Raw genomic sequence first — 22,802 nt, forward strand, 5'->3', positions numbered from 1 at the left:
CATGTGGGTTTTGTTCCTGGTGTCTTGCTGTTATTTTTGCACCTTTTATCCGTCAAAGGACAAGGACCCTGCTTGGGTTTTGAATGTAAGCCTTTATTCCAGTGAAGATGTTTTCTTCTGTTTTACCACTCCCATCTTTTTCTGTAGCCCTTGAGCCTGCATTGCAGAGTGACCTTAATAGCTATAGCAAGCTGGCTGGCTGTGCCCTTGGTCCAAAAGATGGGGGGTTATATTTTCCTAAGACTTGTCTGCAAAGTGTAAGCAAGCACTTCCACTGGGTGGGTGGGGGAGGATGCACATGCATACACATGGAAGCAGCTGAATGTGTGTCTCACTGGGATTCAGGTTGCTGGGAATGCCTATACTCTTGTCCAGACTTAAAACTGCAGTCTTCTGTTTTTAAAAAGAATGGGTATTGTATGGGTCCTACTAGAATCCTTTATAAAGACAGACCTGTTCCCATTTATGTAGATTTTACAAGGTTGGGGCTGTAAGTGATGTTCAGTTTGTTAGAAAAGCATAAAAGGAGGAAGTCACTCAGAGTCCTCAGATAACGTCTGGAGCCCAAGGCTCCTACTTAACCATGCAGGCTACCCCATTCAGTCACCAAGAAAACCCTCAACAGCTTGCCTGCATGGAGTGGTTATATTTCAAGGTTTTTTCCACAGGGGTTACAATATGACAGTCCCCACCCCAATCAGGCACCAAGATAAAAGCAGGGACTTAAAACAACACCCCAGTTCTTCAGCCTGAGCCATCACATGCTTTCACAATCTCCTGGCCTCCCCCTAGTCCCTAAGCCAGCGCTTGGGCAGAGAGATGGAGGGACAAAGAAATTACATTGCCACCTGAGAAACCTCAGAGGGGAGGACCCAGCCTTAGCCTCCCTCCTCCCAAGTGCAAAATGTGTAAACAGAGTAAACAGAAAACAAAAAAGTGCAGTCTAAATGGCTCCCTTTCCTGCTCCTCAGGGTTTAGGCAGAATAGAGAGGAAACTAGGCAAGTTTGGCTTTTCTGTTGCCTCACCACTTGCTGAATGTATTGGAGTGAAGCAGGAAGGGGCCAGTTTGCCCTTACCCATATCTCTAGGGCAGTACTTGTCTTTCATTTCCACAGCTGCCAGTGTCCCTAGAGTTTATCAGGTGACTTGGTCAGGGGTCAGTCTCCCTTGAGCCAGACTTAGGCTGGGATAGCCCTGTCTTTGTTGATTATGTGGCGCATATATATTACTTATATAAATATTTCTCTATGTACAAGGATAAGAGTGGCTTTCATGGAGGGAGGGAGGCTGGGGGCCGCAAGGCTTCACCACTGTTGGCGTTTTCCAGTTCAGTGCTGTCACAGTCTGAGTCCTCAGAGTTGGGAGGGCCCTGCGAAGAAGAGCAGAAAGGCAATAATGTGCGGCTCAGCATCTCTTGGCAAATAGATTCCTTCAGGATCCTTCACTGTGGTCTTTGTAGTAGCAGGTTTAGTGGTTTTACTGTCTCCAGGTTTCAGTTGCTCAGGCCATTCTCCAAGGCACCAGACTCCTAGTTTCAGGATTCCTCCCTGGCTGCAATGTATAGGTACCGTGCACGCAACCTCGCTAGGTACTCTAGACCTCCCAAATTCTACCATGTGGATATTTGCTCTTTAGTACCAGAGGAAACAGCTTCAGATACAGAGTGACACAGGGGCTAAGTACCTATCTTTCTGGCCTCTGCAGCTGTCTCCCTAGCAGATCTCAAATGACTGGACATCTGCTCCCTGTCCAATACCTGGTTGGTTGTGACTCACCTGCTCCCCTCTGAGTAGGTTGTGGTGTGGGATGGGCAAGGAGCTGGGTTCCCGGCCAGTAACCACCTCTGAGGAAGGTGGGTCCAGTGGGATTTCTGAGCCCTGGGAGCACATGTCATCAGACCGCTCATCTGGCCGCTCATCAGTGTTCGTACTGCCAACTTCAGGTGTGCCACTGGGGGAAGGCTCACTAGCTGTGCCTTCCTCCCCATCTGATGGATTCTCTGAGCTGAAAGTAGATAGCGACTGGCGCATTTTCAGGCCCTGAGACCACCTGTATGTTGGGCAGACCAGGATTATAGCTTGACTACACCTTGCAGTTCAGAAAGCAAAGAGTGCCATTACCTCCTGATTCCATCACTCACCTCTGGCTTGAGGTCAGCTCTACTTCACTGTCCACCTCTCCTTCCTCTTCCTCTGATGAGATGCCACGTTTCTGCAAGAGAGATGAGGGGACTGGTCAAAGGGGGAAGAGGTCATCAAGGACCCAGGATAAGGAAACATGGTTATAAAGGGTTAAGTCGGGAATGGCTTAAGATCAAGAACCTAACATGGGAGGTAAATTAAGGACTTGCACTGCACCCCACGGAGAAGAAGGAAAGAGGAAGAGCTCAGGAACCATTCCATACTTTACCTGACTTCGGGTGACAGCAGCCCTGTACAGCAGTGCAGCTGGGGTCAAGTGCTGGGACCCAGCCCGGCTTCCTCCCCGTCCCGCCGTCCCTTCCCTTCCAGTTCCCAGCAGCCCTACACCGTCACCAGGCCCTACTGGTGGAGGTGGCTCCCCTTTGGCTCCCCCTGGTGAATCCGGGCTGGTGGAGCCAGGTGCTGAGCCCTCACTTGGCGGGGTGTTGCCCCGGGCTGGAGGTGGTGAGCCGGGGTCCCCAGCTCCCCCTGTAGCCCCCCGGACCCGGGCTCCCAATGCTGCTGACAGCAGGTCTGGGGACGATGAAGACATCTTTCGGAGCAGGAGGTCATGGTGGAGCCCACGGAGAGCTGGAGGGCAGGCTTCCCAGGCTGAGGGTCCCCCTCCTGGCCCCACTGGGCTTCCTGGTCCCCCAGGTTCATGGGGTGGCACAACTGCTCGAAGCCCGGGCAGGTCCCCACAGCTGCCCTTGGCGCTGGCCTTGCGGTGACGGGTCTTGCCACGGCGACTCCGTCCTGGTGAGGGGGGGCCCTTAGCACACCCAGGAAGCCCCACCCCACTCAGGGCTGCATCCAGCTTGGGTAGCAAAGACTCAGTCTTGAGGATATCTGGCCTGGTGGGAGAGGGAAAGTGCAAGTTGGAGATTAACAAATTTATCACATGAAAGCACTCCCTAACCTCAGGCAGTACAAGGCACCTCTCTCCCATCTCAGTATCCGTCTTCCTGGCATCCTTGAGCCCTACTCCTGCCTCTCCAGCATCCCCCTTGCCATTCACAAGCGATGGCACGTGTAAACTCTGGTGCTACCTTTTGCTGTGGGGTGATAGCTTCTGTGGGACATTCCTCTTCTTGATGAGCTTCTCCATTGTGTTCCCGTGCAGGAGGCCTCGGGAAGGGTGTGACTTCAGCAGACCTGGGCACCTCCGCTCTAAAGCTTGCTCCCTCCTAAAGACAAAACACTTTAGCTGGGCATGGGACCAGGGATGGGGGCCGAGGCTCAGTAGGATCTCCAAGTCAGGCACAGCTCCAGGAAGACGGGATTTGGTGTATGAGGGTGTGTGTGATTACCTGAGTAGCTCCCTTTCCTTCAGCTCCAGCTGCAACATGAGGGCATTAAGTTCCATGTACAGGTTGTTGGCTCTCTCCAGCTTCCGCTCATAGTGTTCCCTGATGTCCAAGGCGTGTCTGAAATGGGCAGAAGGGTCCCCGAGGTGAGCTGGCTTCACCTGGTGCGATAATTTATCCCAGTCTCTGGGAACTGGTCTGCAGGCCCTGCTATTGGTGAAATCACCTTCCCAAAACACACACCTGAGCTCCTCCCTCCTCCGCATCACCAGCTCTTCTTCTAGGCGGTGCAGACAGGTCCCTTCTGACTTAATTTTTTCAAAATGCAGCTTTACCTCTTCACGCCACTCTGCCTGGGGGGGGAGAGAAAATTAGGGGTGAGGAGACCTGTAGAAAGCCTTCGCAGGTGCCTGCACTGCTGCAAACTGTGTGTGTTGGAGCAGACGGGAGTGGGGCACAGGATCAACCAAGACCAGGTCTCAGTCCTTCAAGAGCTAATCTATCCATCCCCAGCCACCCTTCTTCCCAGCCTCCACTCAAAGGACACCATTATCCCTGCAAAGAGAGGGAGCTAAGGCATTCGTTTTCCTCCCCACAGCACACCTGGGACTTAAAGTAAGTCTCCTGGGGTGTGGAGAGTACGTCGGCTGAGGCGATGTCCAGATGCAGCAGGATCTGTCGGAATGATGGACGATTTCGTGGTTTGCTGTTCCTGGAGGGAATGGAGTTGTGGGAGAGAAAGGAATTTCAGGGAGGTCCAGAAAGGAACTAGAGCATCCTTTCCCAAAGCATGTCCTGGAGAATCCAACTCTAGAACGTATTCTGTGACAAAAGAATTCCCTGGTCAACTATCTAGGAAATGTTACAGGTCATCTGTTAGCATATCAAAGTCCTGCAGTAAGGAAACCTATTTAATCCTGTTTTCCAACTTGTTTGCCAAAACAAACCTTTTTGAGTAACTCCATTAAAAGAAACACATTTGGGGAAATGCTTAACCAAAGATTAGAAATCTCCCACCTTCCTCCATGGTCTAGGTTCCCAACAAGGGTCCAGGGCCTCCCGCGTTGTAAGACAGTCTACTTGAGGCTCAACCAACCATGCTCAGTGGCTGTGCTGGTCCTTCACAGGCGCTTCATAGCCACCCTCTATATCAGACACTGTTGTCCCCATTTTGCAGATAAGGAAACAGGTTCAGAGGGAACACTGCTTGCCCAAGGTCACACACAGTTTGTGCACCACTGCAGACTATTGGTCAGCCCAATTTCTCTCAGTTCTTTATCCTAGTTCCCTTGATACACACTCTGAATCCTGGGGTCTTTCTTGGAGAGCCATATTTGGGAGTTCTGTCCCCCTTTCCCTGTTCAGGATCCTGGGCCTGGGTGCCTGGGTCCTGGGTGCTGGCTAACCGTCAGCCACACTCCCTTGCTTCCCAGCTTGGCCAGGTGGTCCTTACCAGCACTGGCGAAGCAGGATTTTGAAGCCGTCTGGGCAGCTGGAGGGCACAGGCAGATGGAGACTGTTGCTTCCCACACCCCAGATGATGGCTGAGGAATCTACGTCTTTGTAGGGGATCTCACCAGTCAGCAGTTCCCACAGCACCACACCAAAGGACCTAGGGATAAGAGGGACGTCACTTGGGGGTTCTTCCTCCAGAGGCCCTGCAGGTTACTGCAGGCTCGTCTCACTTCTCACTTGTACTCAGGCCCTGGAAGAACCCCCCACCCCGCCAGCTCTCATGCTGGCCGCCTGCTATTCTCAGTCCTCAGCGTGGCCCTCACCAGATGTCGACCTTCTCAGACACAGGCTCGTTGCGGATCACTTCAGGGGCCATCCAGGCTACTGTCCCTGCAAAGGACATCTTGGTGCTCTTGTCACTCAGCTCCTTGGAAGTGCCAAAATCGGAGATCTTCACCACATCGTCGTACGTGATTAGCATGCTGGTAAAGAGTGTAGTCAGCTGGGGTCCGGGCCCCTCCACGCACCTCATCTAGCTGAAGCAACTCTACCTTTCTGTTTTAAGTCATTTGGGACACCCAGAAACGGGGGGCTTACCACAGCCCTCTAGAGATAGGACTGTCACTTGGGAGGGGTTTCTGAGATGGCCACATGGACTTTAGGACAGGGTCTGAAAGCAGGGAGATGGTCACACTGACCTGTGTGGGGACACCTACAGGAGACCGTGCACAGTAGCTTCTCCCTGCTTGCTTGCTTACTCACTTGGGGGACTTGAGGTCTCGGTGGATAATCTTGTGCAGGTGCAGGTAGTTCATGCCACCGGCAATGCCCATGGACCAGTCAACCAGCAAGGAGGGGGTGACAGGGCGGCCAGCCCGCAGCACCTCATACAGCTGGCCCTGGGCGCAGAACTCCATAAGGATGCAGTAGCAGGGAGCCTGGGTACACACGCCCCTGGGAGCCAAACACAGTGGCATGAAGGCCTCAGCCAGCCCAGCATCCACTTGATTCACACCTGGCACCCCCATTCCCACCCACGCCATCTGGCACCCGCTTCAGGAAGGGTGCGGTAGATCCCTGCCCTCAAAAGAGTACCCCGGCCCCTGCCCCAGACCTTACTTGAAGGTGATGATGTTAGGGTGCTTCAGCTTTCGCAGGTGCTTGATGTCAGTCTCCTTCAGGTCCCGTACCTTCTTCACAGCCACCTCCTCCCCATGGAAGCGCCCCAGGAAGACGGCGCCCTGGGCCCCTGAGCCCACCCACTGCAGGTCCAGGATTTCCTCAAAGGGGACCTCCCAAAGGTCTGTGGACAGGAGGCACAGTGCCACAGGCTCAGAGAGCCACACCTGGGGCCTTGGGGTGGTCAGGCTCAGGGAAAAGCATTGGGTTGGCTGAAATGACTCAAGGAGGGTGAGGCAGAAAAGTAGCTAAAATGGGCTGAGAAGATGAGGGGACAGGAAGGAAATGAAGGGGTGGTCTAAAAAGAAACTGGGGGGACTTCCCTGGTGTTGCAGTGGTTAAGAATCTGCCTGCCAGTGCAGGGGACATGGTTCGAGCCCTGGTCCGGGAAGATCCCACATGCCACGAAGTAACTAACCCCGTGCGCCACAGCTACTGAAGCCCGCGCGCCTAGAGCCCGTGCTCCGCAACAAGAGAAGCCACCGCAATAAGAAGCCCGTTCGCCGCAACTAGAGAAAGCCCGCGCACAGCAATGAAGACCCAACGCAGCCCATAATAAATAAATTAATTTAAAAAAAAAAAGAAAAGAAAAACTGGGGAGTCAGTGGCTGATGGACAAATAAGGGGCTGGGCTCTGGGGAGAGAAAAGGATCATCAGGCGACTTAGGTGGGGCTGTCCAAACGGATCTCAGGCTCAGGGAGCTGGGGAGAGGGTCTCCTCGAGGACACAGCCTACCTTCCTGCTGCTGCTTGTGCTCCGTGGAGTAGGCCTTCCCAATCATGGTCCAGACAGGGCGCAGGCAGCCGAAGAGGCCTTCCAGGAAGCCGCTGCCGCTCTGGCACTGTAGCCGCACCTCATCTGCTCGAACTCTGGACGCCCGACTCTCAGGGGACCCAGTGGCTCCCCCTGGGCCCCCAGCATCCTGCTCGTGCAGCTGCAGGACACTGTTGGCAAAAGGCTCAGGGGGCGGCTCTCCACCTGGGGAGGGGCTGGGCCCGCCCCCGCCCTGCCCCCCGAGCGGCACTACATCTCGGAGTACACACTGGGTAGGCGTCAGGTCCTTCTCGGGGGTGCAGTCGGAAGTGTCTGGGTCCAGCTTGCGCATGGACGCCTCGCTTAGGGTGGACACGAAACCCCCAAAGGAAGGGGAGGGTGTGCGGGTCTCATGGAGGCAGGCCATGGCCTCTGGGCCCCGGTGTAGTGGTGAGCGGTGGGCCCTGTGGGAAAAAGGAGGAGGGGCCGTCAAAGCCGCAGGTGCCCCAGCTCAGGAGGCTCGCCCTAGAAGCAGGGGCATGGGGTGGGGAGCTGGGCTCACAAGAGCCTCCTGGAAGTAACACTTGAACCTCACCCTCAGGTACCTATCCCCCTCCAAGCTCCCCCTGGGATCCATCTTGGGAAACATAAGCTTCCTCTCAAGCATCTATTAGTGACACAAGTCTTCCTTAGGTATACAGGCAACATACCTAAGTACCATTCTCACGTAGATACAGGTAACAGCCCTGCTCAGGTACATACTGGTAAGGTACGTCCCAAACTCAAGTACGGTAATAGACTAGTTCCCTTCTCCCTGTAAGATTACTGTAATTCACCTCTGGAGCACATTATATCTTTCACTTGAGGCTCACGTGCACACACGTGTCATATAAGGGTCCTTGGGATATACACATTCTGAGTCGCAACCTTAGGCACACAACAGTAACACTCCTAAGCCTCCCTCGCACTGAAGCACACACAGGTGACACTGCTAGGACTCAGTGCCGCTCAGGCACTCTCACATGACATTCCTGGGCCTCACACTCATGTACTTGATACATGATCCTGCTGAGAGTCTTATCCTAAGGCACATTCAGGGCTCACATCTGGGTCTCCCTCTCGGGTGCTCACACGTACACACCTGGGCCTCTCCGAGGTAAGTGACGGCTGTAACCAATCAGCTCCATTATCTGCCCAGCACAGACGAGGGAAAAAGGTAGAACCGTCCAAGGAGGATGCAGAAACTGTGTCAGGACAAGCTGTAGCCTACTGCTTCATCCCCCTTAGCCCTCCCATCAGTCCCACTGCTCCCCCACGGTTCAGTTCAGTCTCCTTTCCTCTTTCTCCATTGCCCTCTCCCCCCACTCCCCAAACCAAGATCCAGCTTTCCAAACAATAGAGATTTGTCCTAGTTCATAGCTGGGTGCTATCTATAAAGCAACCATTAAAAAATCCGAATCCTAGCTTTGCCTCTGTTGCTTACTGGCTGCGTGATCTCAGGCAAGCTGTAGTTGAGCCTCCATTTCTCCAACTGTACAAAGGGATAAACTAGCTATCACTCAGGCACAGCGAATTCTTCAACCTATACCAATCTTGTCCGAAGCCTGACACCAGAAGTCATCTGGTCTCCCATTTCTCTCCACATCTAGTCAGTTACCAGATCATCCTGAGGTGTAGGGATTCTTGAGGCCAGCAGTCCTCTCTAACTATTCAGCATAGTAGGGTCCCTCCTTAACCACCTGCATCGAAGCCTCTGAATCACGACTGGAGAGGGGTGGCAGGAATCTACAATAAAAAGGGCTCACTGGGTGGGGATGCACCTCTGATTGTCTCAGCTCTTGTAACTCTTGATTTCCAGGCCTCTCAAAGACCTTTTCAGTGGGTGGGTGTGGGGTTTGCCTGGATGAGTGTTTAACAAGCACCCCAGTTGATTCTTATTATGCCTGGCACATTTGAAAAGCCCTGACCCAGTGCCTTTCTAGTCTCTCTTCTCTAGTTCCATGTTACTGCCTTAATTCAGGCCTCATTAGCTGTGTCACCTGGCCCAGGACAACTGCCCCTTAAATGGTCTCCAAGTTCTTCTAAGGCTCCCCCCACCCCATTCTCCACCTAGCCTTTAGAAGGATCTTTCTAAAGCACAAATTGGCCAGCACCCCTCTTCTTCAAACCCTCTAGTAGCCCCCACTTGGTCCTGCAGCCTCACCTCCATGCTCTTGGCCCCTCCCCAGCCTCGTCTCCCACTGCTGTTGGTACCCAGGCCATAATGGACAGAGCTTGTCACCAAGCTACATCAGGAGTTTGGGCCAGGGCACCTAATGAGAATGGCTAACACTTATGGAAAGCTTACCATGCATGTTAGCCTCTGTTATAGGTGCATTAGCTTATTTAATCCTAACAACTCTAAGTTAGGCATCCTTACGCCCATTTGACAGAGGTAGCAGAGGTCTTAAATAACCTGCCCAAGGTGCTGTTAGCTAGGAAGAGGCTCAAGCTCCGTGCTCAGCCTGGAAGGCGCTTCTCAAGCCCCATCTGTTGTCTTCCAAGTCTCACTTCATCCTGGAAGTCTTCTTCCCTGTCCCTGCTGCTCTGAGTTACTGTTCCTTCTGGGCTGGCACAGCCCCCTGTGCTTCCTCCATCATGGCTCCCATTATCCTGGAGACACAGTGCGGTCGAGCGGGCGTCCGGCTCCTCCGAGAGCCTGCACTCCTGAGAGTGACGATGTCGCACGGGATCCCAGGGCTTCGAACAGCACCCGGCGAGCAGGAAGGTGTCCAGTAAGGTGCAACCACTGCCCTACACACCCCAGAGGATCGTCCTAAGGACCAGACGTACACTACGCATGCATTAGCTCCCTCATTCCTCAGAACCACCCAGGGAAGGAGGTATTATCATTGGTCCCTTTATATTCTTGAGAAAACTGAGGCTCAGAAAGCTGAAATCCCAGCCTCCGAATCCCCAACATATCCCGCGAGATAACGGCGGCTTCAAGAGGTGAGATGCACGTAGTAAGGCAAATGACAGCCCAAGCAACGTGCCAATTCGCCGGAGAACGTCCGCGGGAGGACCCGAGGGCTTTCGCCTGCGCCCCCCACGCCGGGCGTCCCTTCCGGACCACTGAGAACGAAGGCCGGGGCTCCCGGCGCTCCGCCCGGGTGGGCCTGCAGGGAGGGCTGGCGGGACTGGGGCACTCCGGCTGCTAGAAGCCAGAGTGAGGGCCGTTCGAAGCGGAGAGGAAGGGGTTACGGCCCCAGCTCGCCCTCCCGCTTCCCGACCTCCTTCCCGGCCGTCACGTGGCTTGGGGCTGGGGGCGGGGGCCCGGCGGCAGGAGGAGGGGGTCCGGGCGGAGAAGGGGAGGGGACGCAGCGGGTTGGGGGAAGCGCTGGGCGCTGCGGCGTAACCATGACGACTGGGCCCGAGGCGGCGCGTGAAGTCACCGGGACAAGATTAGCCCGGAGTCACGTGAGCGGCGATCGCGGGGGTGGGGCCCAGCCCGGGCCCCGCCCCTGACTCGGGCTGGCCCACGTGCTGGTTGCGGGCTGGCAGGCGGGGATCCTGGACCCCACCGGGGGTCCCTTCTTCCCCACGCTGACCCCCGTCCCCGCGTGCATTGGAGGGAGAGCCGGTGGTGGTGAAGAGAGGGGACTTGGGTTGACTTTGGGGGTGCGGTGCCACAGAGAAAGCAGGAAATGGTGAGACAGGAAGACTGGACACGCGAAACGGCGACAGGCACGGCCAGAGAAGGAGGGCCTACCTAGTTGAGAGAAAGCCAGACCGAACAGCGTGAAGCACAGGGAGAGACACTCCTAAGAAGGATGGACTGAAAAACTGATTTTGAAAAGCAGAGGACACTGAGTAAAAGGAGCTGAAAGGGGATTGAAAAACAGATCATCTGTGCCCTCCCCAATTCATTTCCTATTTAGAAGCTGAGCTCTGAGTAGGCACAACACCTGGCTTTTTAAAGGAATTTTTCAGCCTTCACCTGGTGTTTGGCAACCTGGAGCCTTAGGCCTAGAGAAGGTGACACGCTCCGAGACACTTGCAGCCAAGCCTCCCTCCAGTTCCCCTGGCCTCCCCAGGGGCCCCTCCAGTATCCAGGGCCAGCAGCTGGGGAGAGGGAGAGAAGCCATTTCACCTGTTTGTCTTTTCGGGCAGTGGAAGTAGCTGAAGAAATAGGAGATGGGACCGAAGGAAAGGGAGGGAACCCAGGCACGCTCAGTCCACCCCTCCTTGTTCTCAGGCTAATGACAGCTCTTCCAGATTGACCTGAAGGAGTGTGTGTGTATTGGGGAGGGGGGTGGGGGTGGGGTGGAGCTGAGGCCCCAGGGGATTATAGTAAACTGGAGATTCCTCTCTCCCAACACACACTCTCTCTCTGTGTCCTTTATCTCTGACCTGCCAGCTGTGTCCCACTGCTCACCACCTGGGCCTTGGCGCCAGGGCTTTGCAGGGCGGGGGGCGGGGGATATCATGGCTAGGAACCCCTGCCCCAGACATTCGGTCACCCTGGGGGTGGGATGTCTCCCTGGCCATCAATTATGCAGAGCACGGGGGAAGGGCAGGGATGTGACAGGAAGGGGTGGATATCTCTGTCAGTCATTCTGTCAACCATATTTACCAAAAGGTCACTGTGCAGAACTCGGCTCCAGATTGGGTGAGGGGAGAGAGTGGTCCCTAAACTATGCATCTTCCAGGGGAAGCCACTCTTCGGACACCCCAGGAAGCCCCAATTCAGTTTCAGCTACCAGGTTCTCTGCTGGTGGTTCCCTCCAGGGGGCTGTAGGGCTGGAGTGCGGGCAGGGAGTACCCCACACCCCTTTCATTCCTCCTCCCAGATTCTCCTGCCTGAGATGCTGGAGGCCTGTGGCAAAGCAACCCATTAAATCGTTTCTCACTCCCTCCTGTTCTAACAGCAGAATCTCAATGCCAAGCTGCTTGTCTGGCTGTCTTGGGGGCTCAGTTGAGAGGCCAGGCCATCTGTCCAAGTCTTGGGCTCTCACACTGAGCACTCGCCACTGTCTTGGACCCTATTTTGCACTCAGGAAAGGAAGGAAGATTCCCCTTCTCTCCTGACTGGGGGTGGAGGGGATGTCTTCACACAGAAAGGAGACCCAAGACTTGGGAATGGTAGTTCCACCAATCCAGGCTTTGAGATCCTGAGAGAGTAAAAGACTCTAACCCCTCCTGGCCAAGGCTCCTGGCCACTTGGCTGCAGCTTGTTTTTGTTTTGCTTTTTACAGGATCCGTGGTCCTGGCCCCAGGGTTATTCTCAGATGGAAGGAACTACAGCTTTTCTATTGTGCCCTCATAAGGGGGGAATGCCTTCCCCTGAGAGCCTGGGCAAAACTGGAGCTCACCCCTAACTCCAGGCCCCCAGCCTCACACAGGTCCAGCCCTGAGACCCCTAGCTGCCACCACCTCTTCCTCCAGTAGGGTGGGCAGTGAAGGGGCTGGGAGAGAGGGGGCAGTACTGTTTAGGAAAAAAGAACCAGCTTTGGATTTGGAGAGATCAGAACTAAAACCTCATATTGCCGTGAATTAGTTCAAGGAACGTAATCCCTCCGAGACTCCCAACCCTATCTTATGGGATGGTGAGGGTTAAGTAAGATGATGTGGGGAATGACATGAGCACAGTGCTGGGGCTCCCGGCTTTGTCTTTCTGGTTGGCTGGACACCAGGTCTTTCTCTGTGGATTCTGGAGAGGCCATCTCTTCTGTCTGACCAGAAGGGAGACCAGAACCTTCTACTTCCCCAGGACAAATCTTGATTTCACGTCCCAGGGGAACCAGGTCACAATGGCAGTGGTGTGCTAGAGGCCCCCGTCCTTCCTCTGCAAATCCTTATATCCCACCTCCTCTGGACTGAGGGGGAAGGCCTAATTGCCTGTACCCCATCCTCACCCCCTGGCCATTGTGGCCCAGGATCACCCCGCAGCCCTACCCGTCAAGGTTTGAGGGGAAGGCGAGGGTAGGAGCAAGGTATGATGGGTCACAGGGGTCTCTGCTACTTAGGACCTCAGGTGCACCTGGAAGAAGTTAAGCGTATTTTAACAAATTGTTCCTGAGCCGGATGTGCATTTAAAAAGATCTGGAAGGATAGAAACCAATGTGTAACCATTTCTAAGTAGGTGGAATTGTGGGTATTTTTATTAAGAAATTAAAAAATCTATTTTAAACTGAAAAAGAAGAAATGAAAATTACAGAGTGCCTATATCCATTCCTGTCACCTAGCCTTGGACAGTGAGCTAGGGAGGGAGGGTGGATGGCCTGAGAAGCAGAGAGGCTTGCTTGAGGTCCTGTCTCTGCTCTTGAGCAGCTGGGCGACCTGGAGTACGAGACTTCTTAACAAACCTCAGTTTCTTCATCTCTAAATGGCGACAGTGGTCACTAATTCACACAGTGGCAATGCAGGATATTATGTGGGTAATAACATAGGCTCTGGGTCAGATACACCTGGGTTCAAATCCTAAACTCTTTTGCCACATACTGATTTTTTGATTTTGAACAGATTACTTAACTTCTTTAAGTTTCAGTTTCCTCATCCCTAAAATAGAAATGATGATCATTCTACCTCTCAGTATTGTTATAAGCAGTATTGAGATAATCCAAATAAAGTTCCTGGCCTGGTACCTGGCACACAGGAAGCTCCCTATAAACATTAGCATGTGGAAAGCGCCTAACAAGCAGTAGTAGATTTTTATAAACGTGTGTCCCTTCCCTTCTTTCCGTTGTCTCCCTCCGCAAAGCAAGAGGCAGCAGAGATGGTATAGGTGGAAAGGGAGCTAGATAAACACAGGGATAAAAAGGAGAGTGAAGAAAGAAGGAACCAAAGGAAAAGGGCTGTATCCTGGAGAATTCTTCTTCTCCTCTGGAATAGCACGCCCCTGCCGCCTCGTCACCTTTCCCCAGCACAGCTGCCCCTAGTTCTCCTGGGAGCAAAGGAAGCAGACAGACTAGTGTCTGTAGCCAGCCCATCGTGAAGCCCCCGTGTCCCCTGCTGGCGTCATCTCCACACTATCCTTGTTCTGCCTCAACAGGGACTCCTGAAGGGGTTGATTCCCTAATCCCTTCTTTCTCCCAGACCAGCAGGGCTAGGTGGGACTGCACGTGATAAGCCATTGGGCAAGTCCAGGGTGGTGGGTACTAGAATTTAGGGTCCTCTTCCTGGCAAAGCCAGAGTAGCACATCACCTCAGGGGGAAGGACCCAGAAACAGCAGTCAGTTTTTAGAGGGGTTTTGCCATCCTTAGCTGTAAGGACAACCAGAAAGTCCTGAGCCACTTTCTTACGTAAACTTCTTGCCTCCCCTGCCCATACTTGGGTTGAATTAGGGGATGGATATTTAGCGGTTCGTTTTCACATGTGCTGGGGTTAGTGTATCACACCATTGGTCTTCCCAGCATTGCCTCAGTCCCCACAGTGAGTGAGTAGATGGGTGGCAGGCTGGAGAGGGCAGAAGTTTTTTCCACCCTTAAGTGTGAGATAGGAGGGAGCAGGCCCTAAAGCTCAGAGGAACTTCAGTGCCTGGATGGGAAGACGCAGGGCATACTCAGGCCCTTTCCTTCCTGAATCCCTCCTACTTGCCTTCCCTAGATATGACCCTCTGGCTGAAAAATCAGAGCTCCCAGAGCCATGGAGTCCATTCTGTGAGTTGGAAGGGAAATTGTGTTTAGAGGGAGGCACTGACTGTGGCTTGAGATGATTCTGTGTTGGGGCAAGACCTCGTGTGCACCCCTTCCTGGTTGAGGGCTGCTGACCCACTCTCCTCCCAAGAGGGAGCAGGTAAAGGAGCTAAAAGGTGGGACTCTTCCCTCAATTCTAAGGGATACCCCACTATTTCCTTCCACTGTCTATAGAGCCTCTGACCCTTTCTCTTCCCTCCCCTTAGCCAAGGCCATGGTTATAGGAGTTTTAACTCTGTGGAAAGGATTCCTGCATAGTTTTAAGCCAAGGAGTTTGAGGAGTATGTAGGGAAAAGGGAGGAGGTCTATGAAAGGCCTGGGCTTGGGAAATGGGTTAGGGGAGCCAGAGAAGATGGAGAGACTGAGGAGGGAGAAAGCCACCTAAGAATGGGGGAGGGGAGGATGACCATCACCTGGGCATCCAGGAACAGGTGCTCTTGCCTATAATCCTCAGGTGCAGCCTGCTAAGTGTGTGTGTGTGTGTAGGGGGGAGGGGAGTGAGGGGCACATGAGGCCTTGTCCTTCCTTTCCTGCCCTGAGGGGGCCCAAACTCTTCCTCCTCCTTCCCTCTCCCCCCTCCTGAGGGTGAGTGGGAGGAGAGGAGGATGTTCCCTTGCCCCCTGCCCTTTACGTCCGTCCCCCAGTCGTGCCCCCACCCCCACCCCACACACTCCTTTCCAGTTCTGGAGGCCCTTCGCCTCCAAGCTGGGCCGCGGCGTCCCTCCGCTCGGTTCCCCTCCTTCCCATCCCCACAGGCGTCGGGTCCAGGTCCCCAGTTCCTCCATCCCCACGGTCTCAGCATCCCCGCGCCACCCTCCCCGCACCCCGCCACATCTGCCTCCCGACCCTCCCTCGGCACCCGGACCCCAGGACCCGGACCCATCCCTGCCCCCGACCCTCCACAACTCGGCCCGGCTCTCACCTCGGGGGCTCCGCGGCCGCAGCACAAAAGGCGGCGCTGCTGCAGCTCGACTCCGGATGCTGCTCCCGCCTCCTCCTCCTTCTCCTCCTCCTTCCCTCCTCCCCCCGCTGCCCTCGACCGGACCAGGGGCGCTGTCACAGGCGATGCTCGTGCGGTGTCCGGGTGCACGGGTGTCAGCCCCAGCTTTCTCCCCCCACCCCCCGACCCCAAGCCCCGTCCTCACGCGGCTTGAACTCCCGCTCCTTCCAAGGCCCCCGCCCCGGGCCCCCCGGGACGGACACGCCCTGAACGGGGGATGCTGCGCTGGAGCCGCGGCCTCTTAAAGGAGCCTGCTGCTGCCATCAGGCACGTTCCAGGCTCGTCCCTGGTCGTCCGGGCCCCGCACCTCCCTGCTGGCGGGGACCTGGAGCGATCCCACCCCCGGCCTTAAGCCGATTCCGTAGGAGCCCACCATGCTGGTCTTAAAAGCTCCCTCCTATACCCTGAGACAGCAGCCCCTCAGGTGGGACCCCCAGCCCCCAGCGCTCTAGCATCGTTCCCCCTGTCAAACGATCTTGCCTGTCTTCTTTCCCCTAATTTTCACAACTCCAGTTCCACCCAGCTGGAATCCACTCAGCTCAATGCCCCGTCCCCCTCCAGTGTTCCTGGATGACCCCTTGTTATTATTCCAAGATTCCTCCGGACCGCTACCCCCGCAAAGAGAAGCCCATCTCTTCCCTGATCCATTCCCAGAACACTCGTTAGAGTCAGACATTTTTCGTGATCTCTTTCTCTCCAAGGTCACAAGATTTTCCCTACAACTTTCAGGCCAGTGGCCGTGAGACCTTGGTGAAGAGGGAATGGAGCTCTGGGACCCAAAAATACGCGTTCTGCTCCGCACACAGATTAGTCGATTAGTCTTAAGAGGCCAGAATCCTCTCTTGTTCTCTCTTTAGCTGAGAGACCCAAGACCCAGGGCAGAGGGAATGAGACCACTATGTGCCTTAGTCCTACTAATCCTGTTGTCCCACTATAGCCTGATTCTCAGTCCCCAGAGGGGGGGGTCTCCTGGCGTAGGGGAACCAGCTACAGAAAGGTGTAGGGCCATTCTAAAAAGGCTTTGGAAAAGCGGAAACCGACAGGCTGCAGGGCAGAATTAAGGGGAAGGGAGGTGAAGGACAACCTAGGAAAAAGAAGCAGGTTCTGTGAGACGAAGGCCCGAGAGCCAGGGGCTTAGGCCAAAGGCTGAGCGGGAACTGAGACTGAGATGGGCTAGGATTTACAACTGCCCCGGTGCCCTGAGGGGCAGAGGATAGTGCCCTCCCGCGTCCAGGCAGGGCTCACCCTCCCAGACTGCAGAGTCAGGAACCGACAGCAGCCTTGCACCTGGGCCAATCACAACCTTTTCTCAGAAAGAGGCGGGGTCAAGGGGGTTGACTCTTCCCTTGTCCCCGCCCCTCTAGGTGAAGTAACCAGTCGCAATCCTCCTAGAGCAAGCGAGCGCAGTCGGGAATAACCAATTACGACGCGAAACTTTTCGTGCACGTTTGACCCTGCCCCTCCAGCTGTGACAAAGATGACGCGCAAGCTCCTGGGTTCTGTAGTTTTCAAGGGACCCGAAGGCCCCCCCCCGCCCCCCCTCCCCCCAATCTCGAGTTCGCCCTTACCGCCCCGCCCCTAGACGCTTCCATTCTGCTAGTACGCATGCCCAGAGCCCCAGCCCTGAGGCTAGGAGACGCGGAAGGAAGGAGGCGGGGCGATATTAAAAACAAAACACAAAAAACAAAATACCACCCTCAGCTCGGGAAGCGACAGTGGATGAGTCCGCTCCTCCCAGAAGGCGGTGCTGCCTGCCAGGGCGAACCACGCGGAGGGTTGTGGGGCGGATAGCTCCCCTCCTGATGGAGACTCTTAGAGTCGGGTGGGCGGGGGACTCCATATCCCAGCATGCTCCGCGGCAGGCCCGACCGGCCGCAACTCGGGGCTTGGCCCCGGCCCTAGCTCGTCGGCGGTGTATTGGGGCGCGTGGAGGCTGTAGTCACGGTGGCGCCCGCGGGGACGGAGGAGGGAATGAGTGAAGAGGAGCAGGGCTCCGGCACTACCACGGGCTGCGGGCTGCCCAGGTGAGCCGCCTAGTACCAATCTCTGCAGGGCGCATAACTTGGCACGGTGCGGAGGGAGTAGCGTCTCGGCCCCAGCATGCACCTGGCCTGAGGGTTGTTCCCGGCAAGCACTGGGGTAGTGGGCCGTGGTTCCCGGCATGCACCCCGGCAGTGGCCACTGCCTCCAGCTTTAGCTAGTTCGGGGTTGGCCCGGTTCCCAGACTGCACTGGGGCGCTGGGCTTTATGCCCCCGACATTCAGTGCATTTGGTGGGTACTGGGGTCCTGGCCTGCACTGTGTCAGGGGACATGCACTTCCAAACTGCACTGGGGTACAGGATCCCTCGCCTTTACTAAGACAGGGAACAGTGCTTTCCCCGCTTGTCCTGGGGCAGTGGACCCTGCTTTCCCAGCCTGCACCTCCACTCCACACTGAACCCAGCCGGTGGCTGCCTAAGGTCCCCTGGACCCTATGTCCCCCATAGTGTGCTGGGTCTGATATGGCAGTGCTTGGCCAGGTGGGTGCAGAGAGGGGAGGTGTGATGAGGGTCTGTGCCCCTCCCCCCAGTATAGAGCAAATGCTGGCAGCCAACCCGGGCAAGACCCCGATCAGCCTTCTGCAGGAGTATGGGACCAGAATAGGGAAGACGCCCGTGTACGACCTTCTCAAAGCCGAGGGCCAAGCCCACCAGCCTAATTTCACCTTCCGGGTCACCGTTGGCGACACCAGCTGCACTGGTGAGGAAGGCTTGGGCAGCCTGGCTGGGGTGTGCATTCACAGGGCCCCATTGGCTTTATTGCTTGGAGTCTATTCACAGTCCTTTTCTCCAAGACCAGTGAGGGAAGGAGAGATTTCAGGGGAAAAATCACTGACTGGATTAGGAGAACAGGTCTGTGAGGAGGTGGGTAGGACTCGGGAGAGTTAGAGGAGCAAACCGTGCTGCCACAGTGATCCGGCAGATCGTTGTCATCCTGGAGGAAGAAGTAAGAGGAGATAATTCGAAATCTCAGTGCAGCATTTGGGGGAGTGAGTGCCCGCTGTGCTGGACTCTGTTCCAGGTGCTTAATCAGCCTAATCAAATTCACACTTACCTTAAACCGTGGTCGAATCCAGTGATGTAGGTGGTAGTATCCTCATGTTGAATATGAGGAAACCGAGGCTCAGAGAGATTCAATGACTGGGACAAGGTCACATGCCTAGTAGGTGGCAGAGCCAGGTTTTGACTCTAGAGCCTGCACTCCTTCTGTTTTTCCAGCCAGCTCTATTTATTGAGAGAAAACAAAGTGCTTCCCAGAGGAAAGTAAGGCAGAGAAAGAACCTCCAGACAAAGTGTCTGACCTCAGGAGGAGTTCTGCCTGGCATGGCTTGATTCGGGGAACTCGTGGAAAGATAAGGGCACTTCATTCCAGCAGTTAGTGTTAACACTTCCAGTCTTGGGCAGGGGGAGGTTGGTGAGAGGGGGCTTGGTTGACTCCTTCTGGCTGTGAGGAGAGAGGCTGTGGGATGCTGGTTTCTCTTCTGTCCTTCCAGTGACCTCCAGTATTGCCCACACCCCCTCTCTCAGGTCAGGGCCCCAGCAAGAAGGCAGCCAAGCACAAGGCAGCCGAGGTGGCCCTCAAACACCTCAAAGGGGGGAGCATGCTGGAGCCGGCCCTGGAGGACAGCAGGTGAGGGAGGAACAGCCGAGGCATCCTAGAGGCTCTGTCAGGAACCCAGGCCCCTGCACCAGCCCCTCTGCCCCGTAGGCTTGGCCTCGTGACACTGAACCACGCTGACTTGGCCTCTTCCTGAGAGCTTCCTCTGGAACCCAAGCAGGATGCTTCCAGGGCTCCTGCTGCTGTGAAGGATTCTGGGGGACAATGGCTAGCCCCAGTGAGGGGTTATGGCTGTGGTTTGGGGCCCAGGTTGGGACCTGGGGAGGGGGAGGGGTGGAGGCTGAGGTTGGAGGGAGCTGCTCCCCAACATACTTCCCCTCTCCAGCAAGATGTCATTCCCTCTTCCACACTCAGGTTGGTGTTTGTTGCTCCCATGGTTCTTGGGTAGGAAGAGACTCTCCTCCCACTTTTCTTAGTCTTTTTGATCGAGTGTTTGGCAGCAAAAGATCTCAGGAGGAACTGGTGGTTGAGCTTCCCTGAGTTTTTGTCTCTAGTGGGAAGAGATTTTCTTAGGGGATGGGCAGGTCAGGAGGACCTGGGTCCCACACCCTTTATTCCCCACCCCCACCCCACGTGGGTGTGAATCAAAGGCCCCCTTCCCCTCGGGAAGTTCTTTTTCTCCCCTAGACTCTTCACTGCCTGAGGACGTGCCGGTTTTTACAGCTGCAGCGGCTGCTACTCCTGTTCCATCTGCTGTCCCAACCAGGTATCTTGTGTTTCCTGACTGCCTGAGGGGGGCGGGAAGGGGTCCTGGCTCCTGGCGCCCTAGCCCTTGGACCCAGGCTGGTCAGGTATGAGGAAGTCTGAGTGTAAACAGAGGATGGAATAGTTGGGGACCAGAGTTTGAAGAATTTGCACCAGCTGGTAAGCTCTTGGGATGGGAGGTAATTTATAATTTTTCAGTAGCCACATGGTTGATGTTAAAGGTCTTGCAGGCCCCATTTTCTTCTGAGTTGGCCACGTGATGGCCCTGTGTTTGAGTCTCATCAGGTGCTTCTGGGGACTGGATATATACCCCTCTCCATTGTCCTGGCGAGGTGATGGTCAAGTGTTCCAGAAAATCAAAATGGGCCTGGGACCTGGAGGAGACCTTGCTAGGGTGGGAGGGGCAAGAGAGCGGGCTTGACGTTTGGAGAGACAGCTGCCTGCCTGGCGGGGAGTAGGGAGATGGCAGTGGGGGAAACCAGAGCAGGGCTTAGGACTCATGGGCAGCTGCCGAAGGAACCGGCCCCCTCAGCTTTGGCCCTGGGCCCTTTTTCCTTCAGGAGTCCCCCCATGGAGGTGCAGCCCCCTGTCTCCCCTCAGCAGTCTGAGTGCAACCCCGTTGGTGCTTTGCAGGTGTGTCCCCATCCTCATTTCCCATGCATGCCTGTCTTCCCTTGTACCAGGGGCCATGGGGGAAGCTGATGTGGGGCGGTTACCTTGTTCTGAGGGCTTCTCCCACCCCTCCTTTATTCCTTCTTTAGCCCCGAGTCTGAGGCTTTCAGGGTGGGAGGGGGAGAGGATGTGAGGACTCTTTTCTCACTGTCTTGTGCACCCTTGTTTCTCCCTTCCAAGGAGCTGGTGGTGCAGAAAGGCTGGCGGTTGCCTGAGTACACAGTGACCCAGGAGTCTGGGCCAGCCCACCGCAAAGAGTTTACCATGACCTGCCGGGTGGAGCGTTTCATTGAGATTGGTAACTGGGCGGAGGGGAGTTCCTATAGCTACTGTCCATCCCCCAGCACCCCAGCCACAGCCACAGGCAGCTCCCAGCCTCTCTCTGCTTTCCTGGCGGAGACCCCGAGCTTGGCTCCTTCCTCCTAGCTTTTTCCTTGCACCCTATCCTGCCCTCCTCTTTTGGCCGGCTAGGTTCTCGGATGCATGGCAGGTCCTGAGCTCCCCTTTTCATTTGACATCCCCTGAGGGGACCCTCAGCCCGAGTTGGAGCTGGGTGGAAGCACTGGGTCTATTGGGAACCATAATTCAGCAACCCTCTCCCCCATGCAGGCAGTGGCACTTCCAAAAAGCTGGCAAAGCGTAATGCAGCGGCCAAAATGCTGCTTCGAGTGCACACGGTGCCTCTGGATGCCCGGGAGGGGAATGAGGCAGAGCCTGATGACGATCACTTTTCCATTGTGAGTGGCTTGTGGGCCAGGCCCCGTGCCCCATCCTCCATGCCAGGGCAGGGCACTGGGGACTCAGGTCTGTGACTTGGAAGTGAGCCTCTCTGGGTCCCAGGGCTGCTTCTGCCCTTTTTCCTACCAGACCCAGGGTTTCTTGGGCCCCCCCCTCAGCCTCAGCTGTAGGCCTGCACGGTGAGTGCGTTGGGGGAGGGGGCTGGCCCAGGGCAGGGGCCCTGTAGGCTTCTGTTACTGGAATGAGGCAGGCTGCCTGGCCATCCGGTCCACGGTCTGATAGTTAGAGGTGGCCACACAGGGATTGACTGGGGGAGGCAATGGGAGGAAGCGTTCTTTGGGCTTTTCTCTCCTTGGACGTAGGATGTCTGTTAAATGCCTGGGTCTCAGAGTCCCTGGCTGCATCCTTCTTCCTGTCCCCATCTTGTCAGGGTGTGGGCTCCCGTCTAGATGGACTTCGGAACCGGGGCCCAGGCTGCACCTGGGATTCTCTGCGAAATTCGGTGGGAGAGAAGATCCTGTCCCTCCGCAGCTGCCCCACGGGCTCCTTGGGCGCTCTGGGCCCCGCTTGCTGCAGTGTCCTCAGTGAGCTCTCTGAGGAGCAGGCCTTCCATGTCAGCTACCTGGATATTGGTATGGCTGCTGGGGGGCCGGGGGCTGGTGGGACTGGACCAGAGCAAGTATGCATGGGAGTAAGGGTTCGGGAGGGCATGGCGATGACGTGGACACCCCCTTCCCGGTGCTGCCTTCCTGCCTAGCACTGCCTCTCTCTTCTCTCTTGGTCTGCAGAGGAGTTGAGCCTCAGTGGGCTCTGCCAGTGCCTGGTGGAGCTGTCCACACAGCCGGCCACCGTGTGTCATGGCTCTGCATCTACCAGGGAGGCAGCCCGAGGCGAGGCTGCGCGCCGTGCCCTGCAGTACCTCAAGATCATGGCGGGCAGCAAATAAAGCCCCGGCTGGACTCGTGGACATTCGTCCTTTGCTCCCTGCTCTTCCTGCCCCCGGCCCATGCATCTGCCCAGCTCTGGGACCCCCTGGAGGTGCCACCTCTACCTCTGACACAGACTGCCTGCCTGCAGGCTGAGGAGGGCACAGGGCCAGGAACCAGGGGCCTCAGCTGGCCCAGGTGCTGTCCTCGCGTAACTGGTGATGACGAAGGGGAATGAAATCGGGGGCTCTCCAATGAGAGCCTCAAATAAACGTGCTGCTTTTTGGATTCTTAAACCCTGCTCTGTTTCCCTGAGTAGTCGGTGGCAGAGGTTAGCACCAGGTCACTTCCCCTGCTGTGCCTCCCTACTTTGCTTCCCACAGGTCCCCATGTTTGCCTTTCTGGTGGCGGGAGGTTGGGTGCACTGACCTCTGGGAACTCCATCGCCTGTTCCTGGAGAGCTTGGTTTGGCGGAGATGGAGGGGGCTGTGGTTCTTGGGACTCCCTCCCGGCCCTTTCAAGTCTCAGACAGACAGACACGCACACTGAT

General features: G+C 55.8%; 2 protein-coding genes across 16 annotated transcripts; one reads left to right on the forward strand and one right to left on the reverse strand.

Annotated features, from left to right (window-relative positions):
- Positions 1–626: 626 nt before the first annotated feature.
- MAP3K12 (mitogen-activated protein kinase kinase kinase 12) lies at positions 627–15,654 on the reverse strand. 6 transcript variants are annotated; one of them, XM_082350670.1, is made up of 14 exons: positions 15,476–15,654; positions 6,859–7,340; positions 6,063–6,246; positions 5,706–5,897; positions 5,267–5,425; positions 4,942–5,100; positions 4,092–4,200; positions 3,732–3,841; positions 3,492–3,608; positions 3,231–3,368; positions 2,411–3,035; positions 2,142–2,212; positions 1,777–2,050; positions 627–1,370 (listed from the first exon to the last, which is right to left on the reverse strand). In XM_082350670.1, the coding sequence occupies exons 2-14, from the start codon at positions 7,301–7,303 to the stop codon at positions 1,272–1,274; spliced, it is 2,682 nt and encodes an 893-aa protein (XP_082206796.1). In that variant the 5' UTR covers positions 7,304–7,340; positions 15,476–15,654; the 3' UTR covers positions 627–1,271. The 6 variants fall into 6 exon arrangements, with proteins under 6 accessions (XP_082206796.1, XP_082206797.1, XP_082206795.1 ...); XM_082350671.1 differs by having other exon boundaries at positions 6,859–7,314; positions 15,475–15,654; XM_082350669.1 differs by lacking the exon at positions 15,476–15,654 and adding an exon at positions 8,018–11,196.
- A 1,654-nt stretch (positions 15,655–17,308) lies between these two features.
- TARBP2 (TARBP2 subunit of RISC loading complex) lies at positions 17,309–22,548 on the forward strand (the record flags this gene model as incomplete). Of its 10 annotated transcripts, none has more annotated exons than XM_082351400.1 (9): positions 17,330–17,577; positions 18,129–18,293; positions 19,121–19,223; positions 19,822–19,917; positions 20,477–20,549; positions 20,769–20,886; positions 21,198–21,325; positions 21,757–21,958; positions 22,115–22,548. In XM_082351400.1, exons 2-9 carry the CDS (start codon positions 18,134–18,136, stop codon positions 22,270–22,272), a joined length of 1,038 nt encoding a protein of 345 aa, XP_082207526.1. In that variant the 5' UTR covers positions 17,330–17,577; positions 18,129–18,133. The 10 variants fall into 10 exon arrangements, with proteins under 10 accessions (XP_082207525.1, XP_082207527.1, XP_082207526.1 ...); XM_082351398.1 differs by having other exon boundaries at positions 17,332–17,577; positions 18,124–18,293; XM_082351401.1 differs by lacking the exon at positions 19,121–19,223 and having other exon boundaries at positions 17,328–17,577; positions 18,124–18,293; positions 19,839–19,917.
- Positions 22,549–22,802: the final 254 nt, after the last annotated feature.

Source organism: Balaenoptera borealis, assembly GCF_965194805.1.
Source record: "Balaenoptera borealis genome assembly, chromosome: 13".
Classification (NCBI taxonomy): domain Eukaryota; kingdom Metazoa; phylum Chordata; class Mammalia; order Artiodactyla; family Balaenopteridae; genus Balaenoptera; species Balaenoptera borealis.